The following is a 12669-nucleotide window of genomic DNA, read 5'->3' on the forward strand; positions in this document are numbered from 1 at the left end:
ACTCACCCAAGAACCCTTCAGGGAGTTTCTCTCAGACGCTGGGCTGGGGCAGACGGAAAAACAGGTTTTGCAGGCTTCCATCCTCTCTTCCAGTGTCTGGGGGGTGGCGTACAGGGCCCAGTGTTTGGAGAAGCAATATTTACCTTAAATTTAGGCCACACCTCTGACGTACTGCCAAGAAAGAGGTGCAGTCTGGCTTGAGGGCTCCTCAGAAAGGGTAGGAGAGTTGCATGGGGATGGGACCTGGGACCCTCTTCCAGGCCTCAGTCCCTCAGGTTAGATCCAGAGGCCTCACCTGGCCCAGTATGTGGGGCACCAAGCCACCCTCCTATCACAGTGCTTACATTTCCTTTCTCAATTCCAAGTAATCATATTGGGAGCCAAGTTGCAAATGCGGGGAAGGGGAACAAGCCCAGACAACAAGGCTCATTGATTCCTGGTGGCCCCCACTCAGCCCAGAGCCTGCTCCCCTCAGTGATCCTCGTTGCTAAGGAAGATTCTCCCTAGCAACAGGGTGCAGGAGTCACATAGGGCAGATTCTCCATTGTCCTTTGGGGTTTAGTTGGTTAAGCAGTGCACCATTGCAACTAAGTCCACTGATCCTTGATAACCCCTAAACTAGAGCCTGGTTGCCCCACATTACTCCATCAGCCCTCCCATCAACAAAAGATGGAATTTTCCAGTCAGCTCTAGAGTGGTCGGTAGATTTTAATCGCTCACAGAGGAGTGTTTATCTTCTCACCTCAGATCCCCTTTGTTCCCTTGCTCCCTTGCTCCCTTGTCTTCCCCTACTCCCACTACCCTCTCCACAGTCCTGGCAAGAGCCAGGCTAGGGTGGTGACCCCTGCAGCCACGATGCACGCGGGGGCTGCAGTGCTCGCCACAGCACTGTTGCACAGGTCGCAGACGCAGCAGTCCCTGTGGGTCATATAAGTCATGTCTCCCACCACCTCTGTTTCCACTCGACTGCAATGATGGGCCGCCACGCAGGCTGCATGGTGATGAATCAAGGTCACTGAGGCTGAGAGAGAGAATGAGATTGGGCTGTTGGAGTCCTGGCTTGAGGACTTGCCTTCTGGGGCAGAGCAGATGTGATTCCAAGGAGCCCAAAGGGATCCTCTGCCCCCTCAAAAAAACACCTCCCTGTCGGGCTTCCCTGGTGGCGCAGTGGTTGAGAGTCCGCCTGCCGATGCAGGGGACACGGGTTCGTGCCCCGGTCCGGGAAGATCCCACATGCTGCGGAGCGGCTGGGCCCGTGAGCCACGGCCGCTGAGCCTGCGCGTCCGGAGCCTGTGCTCCGCAATGGGAAAGACCACGGCAGTGAGAGGCCCATGTACCGCAAAAAAAAAAAAAAACACCTCCCTGAAACCAAGTGAATCCCTGATGGGATGCACTGAAAGGGACCAACATCACTTCTTGCCAAAAACTCACGACCTCAGTCTAATCATGAGAAAATATCAGGTAATCCAAATTGCGGGGCGTTCTATAAAATAACTCATCAGGACTCTTCAAAAATGTCAAGATCATGGAATCAAAGGAAGACTCAGAACTGTCCCAGAGTGGGGACAACTACGAAGACAGGAGAGCTAAAGGCATTGTAGGATCCTGGTGTGGGTCCTGGATCAGAAAAAGGACATCAGTGGGACGACTGGCTAAATTGAGTAAGGTCTGTAGGTTAGTTAGTTGTACTGTACCGGTGTTATTTTCTGATTTTGCTAATTGTACTATGGTTATATAAGACATTAACATTAGAGGAAACTGGGTGAGGCTATACAGTACTGATCTGTACTATTTTTCTAATAAAATTAACTTTTCTGTCAACCTAAAATTATTTAGAAACAAAAAAAATTAGAATACACACACACACATACCTCCCTGGTCCCTAGCTGATGCCTGCAAGTTGAAGTTTGGCTGAATGTTTTGGTCCCTGCCTTCAAGGGAGCTTTTCACCCATTTGTGAGTGAATGGGCCTCTGAGACTCTTTCTGGAGGGTAAAGAGGAGGGGGTGGGGCCACACAGACAGCGGGCTTCCAGGGGCTCAGTGCCAGGAGCCAGAAGGGGCTACAGACCGCTCCACTCTGACAGCGGCACCATCTGCCCAGAGCCAGACTGAGCCTGGAAGGTTCTGGAAGCCAGAAGGACTGAAGTAGTAGGGGCTGGAGGCAGGGGGACAAACGGAGGACTCACGGTTTCCAGATGGCTTGGTCTGTCTCAGGTCTGGTTGGGGTTTGCCCTCCAGGAAGCCGCAGCGTTTGCCCTGGCCGCAAGTGGTCACGGTCTCTTTGCAGGAGCCGCTGGGGCCTCCACCGCAGTCATAGCACCGCTTGCGGTTTCCTGGCAGGAGAGAAGAGGTGCTGGAACTGGGCGGGGGTGGGGGGCGGCTGGCACAGGGCGACGGGCCTTTGTGACAGGCGCCTTGGCTGCCTCCTTACCCAAGGCAGCCCACAGCAGGGCGCTGAGCGGGATCCCAGCAAACAGGGGGTTCATTGTGTCTGCCTGTGTCTGTAGCGCCTCTCCCTCCCGCCCACCCGCCTCCCTGGCCCCACTCTGCCAGCCTTTTATCCCCCTTGCCTTGGGCTTTTTTTTAAAAAAATTTTATTTATTTATTTTTGGCTGCATTGGGTCTTCGTTGCTGCGCGCGGGATTTCTCCAGTTGTGCTTGCCTTGGGCTTTATAGGGCAATAAAAAGGGAGGAAAGAGACTCCTCCAGCAGCCACCGGGGCCCCAGTGGGGACAGGGAGGGGCCCCCACAGGAGAAAGAGCTCTCAGCATCCTCTGGCATCCCCAAACTCTTCCATCTCAGGAACAATTCTAAGACGGTGGCCCCAGACCTCCTGCGGGTCCCTAAGGCCCTTTTAGAGGGTCCTCCACCGTCTTCCTCTTCCAACTACATATCTGTCAGATTTTCTTCAGATACTTCAATCAAAACAACAAATCCCAACAGGTTGAATGCAGAAGCAGATGTGAAAACCCAGCCATCTTCTAGTTCTTCTATTAAGCCCAACATTAAATGGATTCCCCAAAGGGTAAAGCCGTGCCACTCTTCCCACTGTACTGTTGGGAAAGGAATTATTTTTCGCAAAACTATGCTTTGTTAACACGTAATGGGTTTATTGTTTTTTTATTTTTAAATGAACCTATTAAAATATTCTGTTTCTATTTCTCATATAGCAAATATTGATATAACTTACATAAGAAAAGCTCTTTGGGGTGTTCAGTAATTCTTGCGTGTAAAGAGGTCCTGAGATAAATGTTTTGAAAACTGCTGCTCAGTGGATACCTGTCTCTCCTCTGCCTCACCTCCACCTCACATCTCCCCCACCCTGTCTGCCTCTTACTCCCAGTACGTTCTGCCCTGATTCCCCAGGTGCAGCTCTTCTCCCCAATCTCTTAAGCCCCCGTCTTCTAGACTCTACCACCCGTATTCCCCAAATCTTATCGTTGCCTTCCTTCCTGGTCTTTCTGACCCTCATCCCTGCACCAGTGGAAACACATCAGTCCCTCTGGCCGCACCCATGATTCTTTCCTCTAATGCAGTAAGGCTGGGAGAGATAATTACAGGGTAAGAATGTTGAGGCTTGGGGGGATCAAAGGAATGGGAAGCTGGGCGGCGTCCTCCCTTATGCAGCTGCAGCTGGGCTCTGTGTGTGGGCCGGTGGGTGGGGGATTGTTGAGCCCACACTCAAACACCGCTCGCCAACTCTGGGCCGGGGCTCAAGGTCAAGGAGAGTGACCTTGACAGACTTAAATGCACAGAAGGACAAAAGACAGAGAAACAAAAACAAGGAGATGAGAGAGCAAAGAACAGCTTGAGACAAGGGGAGGGAGGGAAAGGAGTAGGAGGGGAAGTGACAGACGCTGACAGACATCGGTTCAGGAGCGACAGACGCAGCTAAGAGTAACAGACCAACGCTGCGGGAATGGAGAACACCCTTAAGGCAAGAGCAGGCTCTAGTAGGAGACAGGGAGGATGTGAGAATTGTGAGAACAGGGTCCCTGCTATGTCAGTCTGCCAAATCTGGTCCCCCACCCTCAGATTCACTCCCTAGGTGTGTTTGTTTACTGCTCCCTCCCTGTCTCACTCAGATGCTCCATCTCTCCAACTCTAGGATCTCTGGGTGCAGATCACATTCTCCCAGACTCCTGAGCCCCGGGTCCAGCCATGGGCACCTCCAGCATCTTCCTCTGCATTCTGTTCCTCGGTGGGGCACTGGATAAGGGTGGGCTGGGGAATCCTTGGGGGCTGGGTGCAGGGTGGGGCGGTGGTGCTGGCAGGGGCTTGTGGAGGAGCCTGAGGTCTGGGGGTGGGGGGTGGCGGAGAGGGTGTTGAGAAATGCCAAGGAGGTAGTTGTAGGGGTTTTGGAAAGAAAAGCTACTGGGAATGGTCTCAGGACAGCCTGATGAGGTGGAACAAGAAAAATTTCCTTTCAAAGGCATTTGAGAATAACTGTCTCTTTCCTGTGGCATCTTTGACAAGCCTCTGTCTCCCCTGACCCTTATCTCACCTCCTGTTTCTTTGCTGGGCCCCTTGGTCAGTGTTACTTCCTATTTTCTCATCTGACTTAGCACCATCTGCTTAACTTCTTCGCTGGCAACCCCTCCCCGTCCCGGCCTGGTTTTTTGTGTCATTCTCTGTGCTCATCTCTGATTCTCTTGGCTTCTGTTCATGTCTGTGTGTGTCTCACACTCCCTGTATCCCTCGTGCCTCTGCGTCGTTTCCTTTTCCTGTATTATCCCCCCTCCCTTCTCTGTGTCTCTTTTTCTATTTCTGTCTATTTTTCCCTCCACTTCACTGCTCCTCTCTCCCCACTTTGTGTATCACCTCTGTCTGTGCATCCCGTTCTCAAATCTGGGCTCAGCCTCTCACCTGTCCTGTTTGCCTCTCCTCCCTGCCTGATCTCCACCGACCCCACAGGTCTCGCCACTTCCCCTGCCCGGAGACGGCTCCACTGTTACACCTGCAACTTCGCCAAACCCTGCTACCCTGTTCCTACCGAGCGTCAGGATGATGAAGTTTGTGGCATCAGTATTGGTACCTCAGGGAGGACTCCCTAGGCCTTCCCCACCGCCATCCGTCCTGCCTTTCCTGTGGCCTCCTGGCCCTTGCCTCCTTCCTGCCCTGCCTCAGCATCCCCTCTTTGTCCCATAGAACAGTGAGGTCATCGAGCGGAAAGCCTGCCTCCCAAGGACCCAGCGCTCTCTGCAGGGCCATGCCACCTACCGGTCACTCTCCTACACTCCTCGGCACCACTGCTGCGAGCAGGACCTGTGCGATGCAGCCACCATGCCGCATCGGCTCCCCAGGCTCCTCCTTATCACCCCGCTCATCCTCGTGGCCAGCCTCACCTGGGGAGCCCACCTCCTCCACCAGCCTGCAGCCCAAGGCTCTTCCACTATCGCCATGGCCCTGGAAACACCTGCACAGACACTTCTGAGATCTGCCCAAGAACCTGATCTTGTACAGAGACCTCACACCCCTTGGGCCCAGCACCTTCACGGACCCCTCCCCAAACCCGATTCCTACAGGCACTGCTCTAGCCTCTTCCTGCCCAGAGGCACCTACCCGGAGCCCAGCCTCATAAGGAACACCTGTTCTAAATCTCTGGTCTTTTCTAAATGTCTGTGGCTGATGCAGTCTCTCAGCCCCAGCTCTCTGGCAAGGCAGGCGTTTGACAGAGCTGTGGGTCCCAGGCAAGGGGATCGAAGGGGCACCAGGTGTGATGAGGATGAGGGTCCTGCTAGGAGAGATTAATTTCGTAGGTCAGGAAGGAGAGCTTGGGGAACTATGAAGAGTAAATATAATAAAAGTGCTATCTGGGGAGCAGTGGTTGAGAGTCCGCCTGCTGGACTCTGGTCCCCTGGTGGCGCAGTGGTTGAGAGTCCGCCTGCTGGACTCTGGTTCCCTGGTGAGGCAGTGGTTGAGAGTCCGCCTGCCGATGCAGGGGACACGGGTTCGTGCCCCGGTCTGGGAAGATCCCACATGCCGCGGAGCGGCTGGGCCCGTGAGCCATGGCCGCTGAGCCTGCGCGTGCGGAGCCTGTGCTCCGCAGCAGGAGAGGCCACAACAGTGAGAGGCCCGCGTACCGCAAAAAAAAAAAAAAAAAGTACTATCTGGGAGTTCAGTAACACTGCTCCATGTCTGTGTGTGTGTGTGCGCGCGTGCGTGCGTGCGTGCGTGCGTGCGTGTGTGTGCGCATGCGCACACACATGTGCTCTAACAGCAAACTATAGCTGCTTGGTGGGTTGGGCTGGGGTGCTGGCACGTGAACCACAACTTTCACATCACCCTCCATCTGTCATTGATATCCTCCTTCTTGCCGTTAACTTAGCTTAAGCCACTGCAGCGTGAAGGCTTTAGCTAAGACTTCTGAGAAAGCTTTTCTCCAGTGAAGCCTAAGCTTGAGTAGACACACAGAGGGGCCCCTCGTGGAGTGGTGAGGGTGTGGCCGGGAGACCAGCTCATTTCTGTGTGAGGCTAGGAGCTGGGAGCACCGGTGCCCTCCCCCGCTTCACCAGCCCAGACTTGTCCTGGTTCACTGACAGCCAAGCACGCAGGGCCCAATTACTCACCCCACCAGGGAATTCGCCCACCCAGCACGGTGGACACTCCTGCCCAGGGGCCCCCAGGATGTCAGGGTGGTAAGCTGCTCCCTGCTCCGGATGCCACAGTGGAGTGCCTAGGATAAGGGGGGGCACAGGTACCCCCATCCTGACTCAGTTCCCTCCACTTCCATCTGAGGAAGTCTGGGGTCTGATTAGAGGTGCTTCTCTCTCAATTTCTTTTCTTTGCGAGGATGAGACAGGGGTGGGGATCTGGCTTAATTTAGAGGCAAGTTGAGTCTTCTTTCCATTCTCTCTGTCCCTCAGTCCTCCCACTTTGTACTTCTATTTGTTCTCTCTCTCTCTCCATCTCTTTCCCTTTACCCTGACTTGGGCCTCTTCCCTTCTCTCTTCTTCAGTTTCCCCCATTTGTCCTTTGGTTCCCCCATAACTGATTCTCCACCACTGCTCAAGTCTCTGGATTCCTCTGTCTCTTTTCTTCATCCCCACTCCTCCTCAACCCCTTCCAGCTACCCCAAGCTCCCCTCAACCCCATGGTACTGCAGGCTCAGGGCCACCCCTCCACTGGCTTCTGTGAGACAGGAAACCACACTTTTCATAGGTGACATCACAGAATAATGCTTCTCCTTTCCTTCAGCCCCCAGCCCCTTCACACACACACACACACACACACACACACACACACAGAAAGCTTGGCTGCTGGAGACCAGCTGGACTGTGAAGTAGCACTCCCAGCCCCTGCCCCCTTGCCAAGGTTTTCGGGAATCTTTCAGGTGCCAGATGGCCAGGGAGACAGCAGGTCACACTTCCCAGCAGATGTCGTTGAGATCACCTGGTCTTAGGGGCAGGTGGCCTGTGGGTTTTGCAAAGTGGAAAGACATTAAGGATACTTCTATTCTCCACGTCCTCAGGAACCAGCATCCCATCCCCACCCCAACCTCAGTCTCCTCTGGGATTTAAGCCTCTGCCCCCTAGTTGTTCCTCACCTGAGATGGGCCAAATGGATGTTCTCATAGACCTGGATCTCGGGTTTGAACTGAGGAAACGAGGCATCTGGGGAGAAAGAGCCATATGAGGTGTGGCAGAGAAGTCACAGATAACTCAGAGCTATATTCCTTACCCCCCTCCTCCCCTAGAGAAGACAGGGTATAGAGGCAAGATATGAGCCCACCCCTCTGGGAAGGAGGGACTCACTTCTGTGCTTAGTCCCCTGGACCCTCCGCCTCCAGAGCATGACGCTGAGGACCGCGATGGTGAACCCCTGGCCCACTGTGAGCAGCAGCATCAGGATCCAGGGTGCACCCCACTCTGTGGAAGGGGCACAGAGGGCCGGGAAGGCATCCATGGAGGCTGCGGTAAGGGCAAGACGAGAGGGATGAGGAGGGAGGCAGGGAGGGGGGTCTGTCCCTCGTGCCCCAAAGAAAGGCTTTCCCCCATAGTCTGCTGGGCTCTTCCAAAAGAAGGCTTCCTTGCCCCCAATATCCACCGCCCCATTTTGCCTGTTTCCAGGCCTCTCACCCTGATCCCATAAACCAACATTGACAGAGAGTGGTGATGCCCCCCTGGCTACACATGGATGGCTAACTCCAGGGTGGACCACCAGCCGTAACTGGGATTTTTTCCTCAAGCCCTTCACAGTAATCCACCCTTTTAAGAAAAAAAGAAAATGCCTTGTGTTTATTCATTCTTCCATTCATCCACTCCACAGGTATTTGCTGAGTGCCCACCACATGCCAGACCCCAGACTAGGTGTGAGGATGTAGAGGGAAATAGAACCCAGTCACTGCCTGTTAGTTGGCCTCTGCTTACAAAAATAATGGTCATTTGCTCCTCCCTCCTGCCTTGTAAATGGGTTGTTCTACATCCAATAGCATTCCTTCTCTGTATAATGGACTTCTTATTGTAAAACAATTATATATTTTTTCTCCTTCTGCCTCCACCATCAATGGGCCATTATAACATCAGTGCATATATCCTTTCTTCAAAAGACAACCGCCCCAGCAATAATTCTTACCTTCTTCCTCACTGCTAAGGGATATTCCACAAAGGTCATAGATTATCCTATTTCTAAACAAAGGTATATTCCACCAGAATTCCTCTTCTCCCTCTTGACTGATGGTCTATTCCATCAGAAAGCTGGCTTAACCAGCCCCCTTCTCTGTTACAGATTCAGTCAGTGAGAAAAAAGCCCTCCTCCTCCAGGCAGCGGAGGATAAAAACAGCCAATAACAGATTCGCCCCCTCCCCTAGCTAGCAGTGCGGGATGTGTCGGAGGCAACATCCCTTCCCTTAGTGTCCATCAGTTTACCTGCCAGGCTAAAGCTGACCCCTTTGTTCTGAGGCATGAGGCAGCGGATGTTTCTTGGTCTACGTCCCCTGGGCTCAGGAAGCCCCTCCCCGGGACACACCAAGAGCAGGGCAGCTCCATCACCCCAGAAGGACTGCACACGCCCCCTCACAGGACCCTTCCCCTCCAGCCAGGTCACAGAGTCCAGGCGTCTGGTGGGGACCACAGAGCACAGGAGGATAGAGCAGGGGGATCCATCTGCAGCCCTCGCAGAGAACTGGGATCCTGGAGGGAGAGAGGGACTCCTCAGTTCTTTGTCTGGGCTTCCCTGCTTCCCAGTGGCCCCTGGTCTGCATGCTCCCCACTCACCTCTGAGCACGGAGACATCATACACCCTCCAGTTCTGGTACTTGTGGCGGTGACCCAGCACGGCACACCAGTACCGCCCAGCGTCTCCCTCCTTGGACCCTTCCAGCCACAGAGAGTTGTTTCCCAGGAGTTTGAGCCTGGATTCCCTTCCAGTCTTCCCAGGGTCTGGGGCTGGCCTGGCTACTTGGACGTGGGCCACTAAAGCAGTGGAGGAGCCTGTTGCAGGACTGCGGAACCAGGACAGGAATTCGTCTCCATCCAGGGTGGGTGGTGAAGGACATGGCAGCTCCATTGCCTCCCCCAATGCCACATAGATGGCCTGGATGTTGTCTGTGGGGAGGGGGCTGTGTGAGACCAGAGACCTCCATCAGGTCAACAACCCCACCCGTCAACCTCCTACCCCTGGCTTCTTCCCCTTCTGGGGTCCCCCCCAGCACTGGGCCTGACTGTGAGCACTTTTCTCGAGTGACAGCAACAAAAAAGTAAGGTGGAGAGAAGAGGGCGGGGCTTTCCCCACCTCTCCTGGCAAGTGAGGGAATCTGAGGGCAAGAGGGAAAAGGCTGGAATCGTTGACAAATGCCCATCCCCCTCCCTTTTGTTTCTCCTCTTCTGGATGAGCATTCACTTGTCCGTTCTTATTTTCTAAAGGAAACTGTACCTGACCTGGACCCTCGCTGACTCTGGATCTTTCCCAGTATTAGAGGCAGGGGGAGGTCAACTGGGGTAAATCTATCTTCTTGAGACAGATGCCTTCCCCAGGCCGCTAAGGAGAAACAGCAGCAGTCCCTCCCAACCCTGTGAATAGGTGAAGGACCCCTCAACTCCTGCTCCTTACCTGCAGCGGCCTGGGGGAGCCCATGTAGGCACAGAAGGAGGAGGAATAAGTCAGCCATGGGGAGAGCTTACCAAGTTCTCTTGCCTGGGACCTGCTTTCCCCAGGGAGGAAACAGAGCCCAGATAAAGGCCCATACTCCCTAGTCTGGAGTGACATGGGCCTTTGAAGGGGATGGGAATGCTGGGGAGATAAAGCCCAGCTGCATGTCTAATGGGGGAAAAAGTGACAACCACCTTTCTGTGCCAAGAGGGAGAAGACCAAGTTCAGGCCACTCCAAAGATGACCTCTTCACCCTTCAGACTCCACACCAGCTGAAGGACTCAGAACAAAGACTCTATGCGCTAAGAAGAAGCCTGTGCAGAAGGGGTCACGGCTGTCCACCTCCCATCAGTCTGGAAGTACATTCCGTGTTCTCTCCTCCAGCCCAAGAGACACCAGCCATGAGGGAAGAAGCTGAGTCTTCATATTGGTTTCCAGGGAACCCAGCGCAAGACTGCACATCCAGTCAGTACTCCCTAAAGGACTTAGAATGACTTTCTCTGTGGCTGCCTGGCACATCACAGACTTCTTCTGAGCCCCTGATGAGTATATTAAGTTATTACTCAAGGAGAAGGATAGCAGGGGCCTGGAGAATTCACTGATTCATCCCTTTGCCTCAGGAAGGACTCTCTTAAGGCAGCTCTTCATATTGCTCTAATAGTTTTGAATGTGTTATTTATTTATTTTAAAAAAAAGACTCCTGGTAAAGCATTTCTTTATTTTTTAAATCAATTAATTAATTAATTTTTATTTTTGGCTGCTCTGGGTCTTCGTTGCTAAGTGCGGGCTTTCTCTAGTTGCGGCAAGCGGGGGCTACTCTTCGTTGCAGTGCGCAGGCTTCTCATTGCAGTGGCTTCTCTTCTTGCGGAGCACGGGATCTAGGTGCGCGGGCTTCAGTAGTTGTGGCGCACGGGCTTAGTTGCTCCGCGGCATGTGGGATCTTCCCAGACGAGGGATCAAACCTGTGTCCCCTGCGTTGGCAGGCGGAATCTTAACCACTGTGCCACCAGGGAAGTCCCAATGTGTTATTTATCTTTAAAGGCTATTTTTTAAAAATTGTTTTTGATGAACTATTTCATGCATACCAAAGACTATATCTAATGTACAACTGTATATTGGCTAAATAAACTGTGGTATATTCACATAACGGAACACTCGATAGCAATTAGAATGAACAAACCACAATGACATGCAACAAGGTTGAATCCCACAAACATGATGAGAGTAAAGAAGCCAGAAACAAAGGGCACGTACTGTATGCTTCATTTACATAAAGTGCAAAAACACACAAAAGTAATCTATGAGGTTAGAGATTAAAAGAGTGGTTACCCATGGATGGATCTAGAGGTTATCATATTAAGGGAAGTAAGTCAGAAAGAGAAAAACAGGGACTTCCCTGGTGGTCCAGTGGTTAAAACTCTGCACTCCTGGTGCAGGGGGCCTGGGTTTGATCCCTGGTCGGGAAACTAGATCCCACATGCATGCCACAACTAAGAGTTTGCACGCTTCAACTAAGAGTCTGCATGCCGCAATTAAGAGTCCTCATGCTGCAACTAAAGATCCCGCATGCTGCAATGAAGACCCAGCGCGGCCAAAATAAATAAATAAACAAACAAACAAACAAAAAAGAGGTCTTCCCTGGTGGCACAGTGGTCAAGAATCTGCCTGCCAGTGCAGGGGACATGGGTTTGAGCCCTGGTCGGGGATGATCCCACATGCCTTGGAGCAACTAAGCCCGTGTGCCACAACTACTGAGCCTGTGCTCTAGAGCCTGTGAGCCACAACTACTGAAGCCCATGCACCTAGATCCCGTGCTACACAACAAGAGAAGCCACCGCAACGAGAAGCCCAAGCACCACAACGAGAGTAGCCCCCGCTCACCGCAACTAGAGAAAGCCCGCACACAGCAATGAAGACCCAATGCAGCCAAAAATAAAGAAAAAGACAAATACCATATGATATCACTTATAGGACACAAATGAATTTATCTGCGAAACCTACTGACAGACATAGAGAACAGATTTGTGGTTGGGGGGTGGGGTGGGGTGGGGTGGGGTGGTGGGAGAGGGATGGATTGGGAGTTTGGGATTAGCAGATGCAAACTATTATATATAGGATGGATAAACAACAAGGTCCTACTGTGTAGCACAGGGAACTACATTCAATATCCTGTGATAAACCATAATGGAAAAGAATATGAAAAAGAATGTATCACTTTGCTTAAAGCAGAAATTAACACAACATTGTAAATCAACTATATTTGAATAAAATAAATTTTAAAAATAAATTCAGATCTAAACAGAAAGAAAAAGTAATGGTTACTCTTGGTGGGGTGGTAGCAACTGGTAGTGATCTGGAGAGGGTCTTCTAGATGCAGTAATGATGTAATGATGTTATCAGATTCCTGATCTGGGTGATGACTACATGGACATATTCAATTGGTGCATTTTTCTCTATATGTGTTTACTGCAATGAAAAGCTAAAGAGTTTATATATTATGTAGGTGTAAGGTACTAAAAAAAATAAAACAAACCTCTATATCTATCGAGAAACAGAATATTACCCTTTCAGCCAAAGA

At 52.1% G+C, this 12669-nt stretch overlaps 2 protein-coding genes across 3 annotated transcripts; both read right to left on the minus strand.

Annotated features, from left to right (window-relative positions):
- Positions 1 to 752: 752 nt before the first annotated feature.
- On the minus strand, positions 753 to 2487 carry LY6G6D (lymphocyte antigen 6 family member G6D). The gene is made up of 3 exons (XM_060164239.1): positions 2433 to 2487; positions 2188 to 2334; positions 753 to 1021 (listed from the first exon to the last, which is right to left on the minus strand). Exons 1-3 carry the CDS (start codon positions 2485 to 2487, stop codon positions 798 to 800), a joined length of 426 nt encoding a protein of 141 aa, XP_060020222.1. The 3' UTR covers positions 753 to 797.
- On the minus strand, positions 2234 to 10110 carry LY6G6F (lymphocyte antigen 6 family member G6F). Of its 2 annotated transcripts, XM_060164237.1 has the most exons (7): positions 10053 to 10110; positions 9218 to 9547; positions 8870 to 9133; positions 7756 to 7911; positions 7548 to 7614; positions 5222 to 5407; positions 2234 to 2334 (listed from the first exon to the last, which is right to left on the minus strand). In XM_060164237.1, the coding sequence occupies exons 1-6, from the start codon at positions 10108 to 10110 to the stop codon at positions 5233 to 5235; spliced, it is 1050 nt and encodes a 349-aa protein (XP_060020220.1). In that variant the 3' UTR covers positions 2234 to 2334; positions 5222 to 5232. The 2 variants fall into 2 exon arrangements, with proteins under 2 accessions (XP_060020220.1, XP_060020221.1); XM_060164238.1 differs by lacking the exons at positions 2234 to 2334; positions 5222 to 5407 and adding an exon at positions 7390 to 7414.
- Positions 10111 to 12669: the final 2559 nt, after the last annotated feature.

Source organism: Lagenorhynchus albirostris, chromosome 10 (assembly GCF_949774975.1).
Source record: "Lagenorhynchus albirostris chromosome 10, mLagAlb1.1, whole genome shotgun sequence".
NCBI classification, from domain to species: Eukaryota; Metazoa; Chordata; class Mammalia; order Artiodactyla; family Delphinidae; genus Lagenorhynchus; species Lagenorhynchus albirostris.